Source organism: Oncorhynchus kisutch, linkage group LG28, assembly GCF_002021735.2.
Source record: "Oncorhynchus kisutch isolate 150728-3 linkage group LG28, Okis_V2, whole genome shotgun sequence".
Lineage (NCBI taxonomy): Eukaryota > Metazoa > Chordata > Actinopteri > Salmoniformes > Salmonidae > Oncorhynchus > Oncorhynchus kisutch.
Window position 1 is genome coordinate 11,171,738 of NC_034201.2, and position 9,536 is coordinate 11,181,273.

Here is a 9,536-nt window from a genome sequence, read left to right on the forward strand (position 1 = left end):
AGCAGTGTATATATATATATATATATATATCAAATAATCTTAATTTTACGAACCTTTCTAATAGGAAATCCACTGGGCCAACCAAGTCTTGACACCTGATTTGCAAACAATGAGGTCATTTAATACATCTCATACAAAATGGTGACAGATGAATAGATCAAATCCAGAAAATGTCATAACATGGGCTTTTGATGTTGAAAAGTCATCACATCACATTCATAACTTGATAAAATAGCTCACCCCAACAGGAGCTATATAGAACCATCCCATTCTTACGTGCCAGATCCAGACAATAGACCCCACCCCTATAGCTCACATTCAGGCTGACAAAATATATATTTTTAGACACTGCAAGCCACAAAGGCCCCCAAACCAACATCCAGTGCCTCTGACCAAAATGTTCCGTGACTAAATCCTTTCGGGCAGGGAGAAACAGAGCCAGGCAGGGCTGTGTCAAACCTACAGATAACTGCCAAAATAAAGGGAACACTAACCTAAAGCGTCTTAATAGGTCGCCGGACCACAACGAGCCAGAACAGCTTCAATGCGCATTGGCATAGATTCTACATGGGTCTGGAAGTCGATTGGAGGGATGTGACACCATTATTACACGAGAATTGCAATCATTGTGTTTTGTTGGACATGGTGATGAAGAACACCGCTCCAGAATCTCCCATGAGTGTTCAGTTGGGTTGAGATCTGGTGACTGAGATGGCTATGGCATATGGTTTACATTGTTTTCATGCTCATCAAACCATTTAGTGCCCACTCATACCTTGTGGATGGGAGCATTGTCATCCTATGGGGGGCATAGCCATGGTAGGCCAAATAATCGGCAACTGGGCTTGCCCAGCATTTTTATACGTGACCATAAGCATACGAATTCTTAGGAGCCACACCTGTGTGGAACCACCTGCTTTCAATATACTTTTTATCCCTCATTTACTATATTTTGGCAGTTACCTACAGTGGGGAGGACAAGTATTTGATACACTGCCGATTTTGCCGGTTTTCCTACTTACAAAGCATGTAGAGGTCTGTAATTTTTTATCATAGGTACACTGAGACTGAAAATGTAATTTTAAAAAAATCCAGAAAATCACATTGTATGATTTTTTATTAATTTGCATTTAATTGCATGTCATAAGTATTTGATCACCTACCAACCAGTAAGAATTCCAGCTCTCACAGACCTGTTGGCCCTCCTGTCATTACCTGTATTAACTGCACCCGTTTGAACTCGTTACCTGTGTAAAAGACACCAGTCCGTCCACACACTAAAACCAGACTCCAACCTCTCCACAATGGCCAAGACTAGATAGCTGTGTAAGGACATCAGGGATAAAATTGTAGACCTGCACAAGGCTGGGATGGGCTACAGGACAATAGGCAAGCAGCTTGGTGAGAAGGCAACAACTGTTGGCGCAATTATTAGAAAACGGAAGAAGTTCAAGATGACGGTCAATCACCCTCGGTCTGGGGCTCCATGCAAGATCTCACCTCGTGGGGCATCGATGATCATGAGGAAGGTGAGGGATCAGCCCAGAACCACACAGCAGGACCTGGCCAAATGACCTGAAGAGAACTGGGACAGCAGTCTCAAAGAAAACCATTAGTAACACACTACGCCGTCATGGATTAAAATCCTGCAGCGCACGCAAGGTCCCCATGCTCACGCCAGCGCGTATTCAGGCCCGTCTGAAGTTTGCCAATGACCATCTCGATGATCCAGAGGAGGAATGGGAGAAGGTCATGTGGTCTGATGAGACAAAAATTTAGCTTTTTGGTCTAAACTCTACTCGCCGTGTTTGGAGGAAGAAGGATGAGTACAACCCCAAGAACACCATGCCAACCGTGAAGCATGGAGGTGGAAACATCATTCTTTGGGGATGCTTTTCTGCAAAGGGGACAGGACGACTGCACCGTATTGAGGGGAGGATGGATGGGGCCATGTATCGCAAGATCTTGGCCAACAACCTCCTTCCCTCAGTAAGAGCATTGAAGATGGGTCGTGGCTGTGTCTTCCAGCATGACAACAACCCAAAACACACAGCCAGGGCAACTAAGGAGTGGCTCTGTAAAAAGCATCTCAAGGCCCTGGAGTGGCCTAGCCAGTCTCCAGACCTGAACCCAATAGAACATCTTTGGAGGGAGCTGAAAGTCCGTATTGCCCAGCGACAGCCCCGAAACCTGAAGGATCTGGAGAAGGTCTGTATGGAGGAGTGGGCCAATATCCCTGCTGCAGTGTGTGCAAACCTGGTCAAGAACTACAGGAAACGTATGATCTCTGTAATTGCAAACAAAGGTTTCTGTACCAAATATGAAGTTCTGCTTTTCTGATGTATCAAATACTTATGTCATGTAATAAAATGCAAGTTAATTACTTAAATCATACAAAGTGATTTTCTGGATTTTTGTTTTAGATTCCATCTCACAGTTGAAGTGTACCTATGATAAAAATTTGACCTCTACATGCTTTGTAAGTAGGAAAACCTACAAAATCAGCAGAGTATCAAATACTTTTTCTCCCCACTGTATATATAATGGTAGGGGAAAGACTAGAGACAGTCAGAGCCATTCGTCATTCACATCCAGTACCATCGTACTCAAATGTAACTATACAGATTTCTATTGATGTAGATCAGGATGGGCAACTCTAGTCCTCAGGGGCCTGATTGTTGTCACATTTCCCCCAACCCCAGCTGAAACGCCTGACTGGAACCAACACGACCCCGAACAACTTCTACCCCCAAGCCACGACTGCTAAATAGTTAATTACATAGTTAAGCAATAGCTACCCAGACTATCTGCATTGACAGTTTTTGCACTAAATCGGACTCAAACGTTGCTGTTTATCTATCCTGTTGTCTAGTCACTTTATCCCTCCTTATATGCACATATCTACCTCAATTATCTCGTACCCCTGCAGACTCAGTACCGCTGTGTGTATATAGCCAAGTTATCATTAATCATTGTATTTATTCCATGTATTCTATTATTTGTCTTTAACAAAAAATCTGCATTGTTGGGAAGACCAGTAAGTAAGCATTTCACTGTTAGTCTACACCTGTTGATTATTGGCATCACATGCTTTGTTAACAAGCTCTACAGTTTAGAATGCAATTAGTTTAAAATCAGCTGTTTGCTATGGATGGGGAGAAAGTGTGACACCAATCCACCCCCCCCCCCCCCCCCATCCCTGGTGGGCAATCTTCTTGCCTATAGAGTGCTCATACCAGGGGTGCATTCAGAACACTTCAACGTTTGCAACATTGCGCGACACATTTCCCCAAAAACACTACATACTGTTCTTCAACAGCTTTGGTGGTGGCCTGATCAACATGGCTGTGACCATAAAAAAAAAATCACAGAACTCATACTGCACACCGTATGTTAACTGCCCCCTGGGCCATCATAATCACACTCTTCAACTGGTCGTTCAGTATTGAACACGACCCAGTAACATGCCTGGAAGACAAGACATACAAAACTGCCTGGCAACAAGCACACTGACTCTCATTGTCTGAATTGCACAGTGCCAAACTGACCAATCAATCACAGTAAACATTGGACACATGTCTCTGTGGAACAGGGGGGGGGGGGGGGGGGGGGGTGAAAGTATGAATGGTCACAGCACTGAGGGCATGGTTCATTATGCTTAATAGAGTGGTGTGTGTACAAGGCAATATAAAGGCAGACGTAGAAACCTAAATCTCAGCTCTGGGAACTCTGTATGAGTCATAAAGGGCAAGGGTGCTCTAAATGAAAAAACATACAAGAAAACAGTATGGGCTCAGAGTACAGCACCTGTGACAGTGAATAAATTACCAGGGGGGAGCTGGGACAAAATAAAGCAGGTGCTGAAATAAAGATCGGATGAGACGGGAGGCAGGGACTGGGTATGGGATAGTAAAGCAGCTCCAATTTAATCATTATTTCCTTGCCCTCTACATAAATTTGATTTTAAAAAAGGAAAACAAAATAATCAGAATCAGAATCTCAAAACACAACAGCCGCTGGTACCAGTAAAAATGTTAAAAAATAAAGGGAAATTGAGTTGGAAGAAGAAAGTGGGGCGTGATGACAAAAATAGATTTGTATAACCTATCAGTGTGGCCTAGAGAAGGCCAAGCAGGCAGGAGGAGTGTGGCCTTGCTGTCAGTCACTTTGAATCAGTCATTAACGTAGAGTGGAGAGGAACAAACCAAGACTAGCTCCATCCAGCCAGGTGATGAGTCGCTGCTTCAAGTCAGGGAAACGTTGATATACGGCATCACATCCATGTCTTTTATTTGAAGGTCTGGGTCTCCCTCCTGACTACTTGCTTTCCTTCCACCAGTATCTCGGTCAAATCAGGGAAAGCCTTTCAATTGATTCATTTCTTGTCAGTCTCAACTACCTAGTAGTCATCCAAATCAAATAACTCATCGTCTTCTCCTTGGTACTCTATGGCCTGGAAATCCACCCTGTACCGCAAGATCCCTGTGGAGGTGAAGTAAGAATCATAGTCTTCGGTAACTCTGCAGAGGTGTATTACAGTGAAAATATTTGTTTATATAGTCACATGACCCCAGAATAATAGTAAAAGCCTTTAGTTATGAATGTATAATCAAACTCTTACCACCAATTCCACCAAAGCCCTTGACAAACTGGGATCCTTCTTGGCTCTTGTCAGTGACAATCTCCAGACAGGCTCCAAACTTCTTATAGCTGTTGGCGAACCATTCAAGTAACGGCATGCTCTCGATCAGCTCATGCTCCTGCCCAGTCTGTAGAAATACACCCACACCCAAAAAAGTAGACCAGGGAAAACTGTGAGATCCTTTTATGAAAATTCTCCTTATAAAAGTGGTGGATGCAAAACACAGGAAGTAGACATAGGTGGAATTTAATAGACAAAATGACATCACATTTTAAAAAGAGCCTCTAGAACCACAAAAGAACTTCCTTCATACACTTGTGTAGGTTATGGAAAGAACTTCTCACTGACCTCTTTGTCTGTGAAGTGAGACTTGTCTTTCTCCTGCTCTGGTGTCAAATACAACGTTTTCTCATCTGGATCAGTGGAAAAGGTTGAACAGAACAGACATAGGGCAAGAAATAGAGACGTGTTAAGACAAGAATCCCTCAACTGAATGCATTTTGTATAGGGCGCACATCATTTACATACCTGTACCCTTCTCCACCATAGCAAGTCCCTCTGCTCCGTGGCATCTCAGGATATATCTCATGGTATCCAGGTTCTCGTAGACAATCAGAATCTCAACAGCACCCATTTCCAGTGCTTTCAGTGTGTCTTCCACCCCAAAGCAGTATTTCCCTGTATCCTGGCTGATCTCATCAAAGTATCGTCCTGGGAGAAGAGGTCCTCTATATTATCTATATGACAACAGGATGGATCATGTCCATGCCAGAGAGACACTCATGATAGATATTGGAGTAGACATTCACACAAATGAACAAATCAGCTGTATCCAAGTACCTATAAGTTTCTTCTCCTGAATGAATTTAACATTGGAAAGCACTTCTGCAGACAGCTCAATGGCCTGGTTGAACCCATTCTCCCCACCATATGATATGTCAACCAGCTTCAGGATCTTTGCTTGTAGCCTCTGCATGGACATGAGTCAGCAATTCATCAGTCAACAAACAGATCACATATCAGACGTATAATGCTACAATGGCAATGCTGACAATGGCACCAGAAAACCCTGGAATGGTGGGTCTGGAGATACTGACCGGATCAAACATATCGGACTGGCTGAGCTCCGTCTTGAAGTCAGCTGAACCAGCCAAGACCATGCCTGCTACGTTGACCTTGTCGTTGGAAACAAAAAGCGTGACTGCCGTCTCCGCCACCTTTCGGACATAGTTGTGTCTCTTCTCCATCCTCAAACGAGCAAAACGCAAGGCAGACTGCCCTCCTCTGCCTGAAAGAGGACCATTTGTTATACGTGGTTGTGTGTGGACAGGCTGGCTGTAATTCTGTTCATGAGTGCATGTTGCATGTGAATGTGAATGTAGGGTTTTTAACCGTGCTTCTTGGGTAGGTCCACAGTGAACTTGTGCAGCACTTCCCTGGTGTTTCCCTGCAGGGTTCCGAAGAGGGCGCCACTTCCATCAATCACAATAAAACCAAACTTGCTGTCATCTGACAGCAAGGCTGTAAGAGCCTAAGAGACAGAAAATACATTAGGTAAGATGTCATTTCTCATCTAAATAGAAGGTGGTCAATATTGACTGTCAGCTATGCATAACTTCAGGCTACACACACACAACACCAACTTGTTTCACCAAAACAGACAACACAGATTTTTTTTTTTATATCAGAAAATACCATTTTGTGCAATCCAAAACTCCTTATTTCCCAGTTATTCACAATAAGCCAATAGGCCCATAGGAAAGATAATAAGGTGGGAATATAATGAACCCAGAGTGTTGAACAACCTTACCTCTGTGTGGAACTTGTTGTCACAGAGATACAGAGAAGTGTTGATGGGTTTAAAAGGCTCAAAGTCAATATTGACTTTTTTCTCTTTGCCCTCGTCCGTCACAATGGTGCCACAGTATACAACCAAGCCGTTGGGAGGCACTGCAGGGTAAAAAAATAATAAGTTAGCTCTCAGAGATCAATTGATTGAAATAAGAATAGCCCGTAACCAAGCCAGGACCACCCCAAATTACGTCATACAGAGAGAGAGGGTTTCACTACTGACTTCACACATACACACCTTTATTGTAGAGTTTGAGTCTCTGCTGTACAGAGGTGATGGCTCCGAGCACAGAGAGCCTGTTGACTCTGCTTTTAATATTGGATGCAGTGCCAAACTCATCAGCCAACATCTTGGCCACTCTGGAGATCTGATCCTTTGGAGGGATAATCAAGGAGATCATACTCGTACCATTCCTGAGAGGAGATCAACTGCATTAAACCCACGTTAAAACACATCCTTTGAGTAGAAAGTAAGTTGCACAGTAAGTCAAGCGAAAATATGTCAGCAAAGCTATTTAATTGAAACAACTTTGTAAAAACAAGAACCACAAGCTATGGATAGCTAAACCTGTCCTACAGATGTGTCCTGTTTACCTAAGCAAGCTAGGCCTTTTCATACACGTATAGTATTAAACCTGACTGCTCTAAGGCAAACTCCTATGACAGGTTGTCAGATGACAACATTACTACAGTAGTGGTCTTCATATTTCCACTTTTGTTTTGACCATCATGTTGACAGGTGTGGGCCACAAGTTTTCTGCTGCCCCTAGTCAAGGGTTGTGAAGGTCACAGTAGTTTGTTCACAGAGTGAACTCAAAACAACTTGACCCACTGCACTATATAGACAACCACTTGGGAGAGTGCTCATTGCACAGGACAGGTGTGGAATGTAGATAAGCTAAGGTCAATAAAAGGCATAGGAATTGCTTGACCTTTTGATCTAAAATCAACTACATCAGCTATTCCGGCTGACAGGTCTATTGCCAGCCAGTCAAGGCGTGATGTGGCACTGACAGTTTTAACTTAGTGAAAACTGCCATGAAATTACAATTTAAAGCACAAAACTTGTCCAGTGTCAAACAATTTGAATGTAAAGATGACCTAGATATGGTTGGGCATCAGCGGCGTTTGCTATACAAAAACAGTGTAGGTTTAGATAGCCTACTAGTATGATCAGCTGACTAACTAGCTGTGAATTTCAGATACTAGTATTGTCAGCTAGCTAGCTGTGAATGTAAAGAAGCCCTTGAAGTTACAAAACGAATAACTGCCTAGCTAACGTTAGCTGTGGTAACATTAGCTAGCTACATGACTACTCAAACTTTCGAAACATAGATCAATGCCACTGACATGTGACTTAGCTTGTCAGCTAGCTAGCTATGTGTTCAAATAAATATTCAAACTAACACCACTTGCTAGTTAGTAAGCTAGCTAAAACTTATACTAAAATAATTGTTAGCTAGCTCATATATGGGCCTGGTACCATTAACTTCCAGTTAGTGGCTCAATATGATGAAGAAAGTCACTGACAAAACCAGGCATTTGCCATGTCTTCCACTAGTCATGTCCACACGTACCCCCGAGCAGCTTCCAGACTTTTGATCAACTTCTTTATCTTCCATATCTCCACGTTCCTGTCTGCTGCGTTGGGGTCGTCCGCCATTTTTCCCGCGGTGTCTATTTAGGACCTAGTGTGAGGGTATGTAGTAACGTTAGCAGCAGCATCAAACTATGGACGGCGATATCAAGTTAACACAGACGGTTTGTTGTACGCCTCAAGATAAATATAGAAACATTAAATGGATATATAATACTATTTCCCCAACACACCAACAAGGACGATAATATTTGCCGAGCTGATCTTGTCAGCAACCGGGTCCTAGTAGCTACCGGTCTCGGCTGGGAAATGCCCTGGCTTTTAAATCCTGCCCAGGCCCCAGAGTCCACCACACTAGCTCAAGTATTGCGGAATGTCAACGTTATTAGAAACATAATTATGCATATGGATTAAACGCCAATTCCTAACAATGATCGCTCAAAAACATGCAATGTTACTTGCCCCCAAGTGCCGTTCTGTTTGCACGTTATCTCTCACCTGTTTAATTTGTCGTCAGCCCTGACGTTGTTGAGCTCGAGCTCTACTCAAAGCCGGTTTGTTGCTTCCCGATGGGGCCTCGTTATGTTGGTGTCGTCACTATTTACCACAGCCACAAATTCATAATTATGGTAAACCCTAGGTCGAAAATATATTGTCATCTTCCATTTAGGCTTAACCACCGCCCATTTCGACAATGTATTGTTTTACAATCTGATTTTAAACCTAACCTTAACCCTGACCACAGTGCTAACCTTATGCCAAATTTTGAAGTAAGACCAAAAAAGCGATGTTTTGTTTTCACGAATTTTTACGACATAGCTTTGGTAACTAGAGACAAGATTGATTTGTAGGCGGTTGAAAGAATTCCGGTTGAGGATCACTTCCTGGAAACGACATAGTTACGTTTCACTCGGACATGTTTCATTGGGCTAAAGAGTGGGTGGGTGGACCTGAGAAAATGCACCTGAAAACGTACCTGTAATCAGAGAGGAAGTCAATTCAGTGTGTTCCAATATTTTTGCTGTAGGCAAGGGTTTCCCGGTTCACGTTTTGGTTTTTGTCCTAGTACTACACAGCTGATTCAAATAACAAGATTTGAATCAATTTTGAAATGTTGTGGCAAAACCAAGGACCGAGTTTGGGAAATGCTTCTGTAGGCTAATAAACCAAGTTCCCATCCAAGCTTTTTATGCGAGTAAAGTACATGTCCGATAAAACATGCCACGACAGGCCTGATGGAAACAGTTTTCGGTAATCTTTTAAAATATCGACAAAACAAAATACACTAGACAATGTGGGATATATATTTTTATGTTGGTAAAATGTATAATTGGGTAAAAAGATAAAGAGGTAAAATAATAAATACATGTCTGAATCCAACTTTAGTCCCAACCGCACCATATTCCTACTGTGAAGACAGTGGTAGACTTCCTGATAATGATAGGA

At 42.7% G+C, this 9,536-nt stretch overlaps 1 protein-coding gene across 2 annotated transcripts; it reads right to left on the minus strand.

Annotated features, from left to right (window-relative positions):
- Positions 1 to 99: 99 nt before the first annotated feature.
- On the minus strand, positions 100 to 9,032 carry LOC109872779 (eukaryotic peptide chain release factor subunit 1). Of its 2 annotated transcripts, none has more exons than XM_020464106.2 (11): positions 8,589 to 9,032; positions 8,071 to 8,181; positions 6,732 to 6,907; positions 6,453 to 6,592; positions 6,035 to 6,173; positions 5,740 to 5,930; positions 5,483 to 5,612; positions 5,171 to 5,353; positions 4,991 to 5,055; positions 4,622 to 4,769; positions 100 to 4,482 (listed from the first exon to the last, which is right to left on the minus strand). In XM_020464106.2, exons 2-11 carry the CDS (start codon positions 8,154 to 8,156, stop codon positions 4,400 to 4,402), a joined length of 1,341 nt encoding a protein of 446 aa, XP_020319695.1. In that variant the 5' UTR covers positions 8,157 to 8,181; positions 8,589 to 9,032; the 3' UTR covers positions 100 to 4,399. The 2 variants fall into 2 exon arrangements, with proteins under 2 accessions (XP_020319695.1, XP_031663756.1); XM_031807896.1 differs by lacking the exon at positions 8,589 to 9,032 and adding an exon at positions 8,324 to 8,435 and having other exon boundaries at positions 3,896 to 4,482.
- Positions 9,033 to 9,536: the final 504 nt, after the last annotated feature.

What these genes read in the sequence shown, in the direction of transcription:
- LOC109872779 (XM_020464106.2), bottom strand. Translation starts at nt 8,156, where the DNA reads ATGGCGGACGACCCCAACGCAGCAGACAGGAACGTGGAGATATGGAAG. An exon ending in GGACCTACCCAAGAAGCACG is followed by an intron (nt 5,931 to 6,034) that starts GTTAAAAACCCT and finishes GTCCTCTTTCAG; the next exon opens with GCAGAGGAGGGCAGTCTGCC. An exon ending in GGGCTTTGGTGGAATTGGTG is followed by an intron (nt 4,483 to 4,621) that starts GTAAGAGTTTGA and finishes TCACCTCCACAG; the next exon opens with GGATCTTGCGGTACAGGGTG.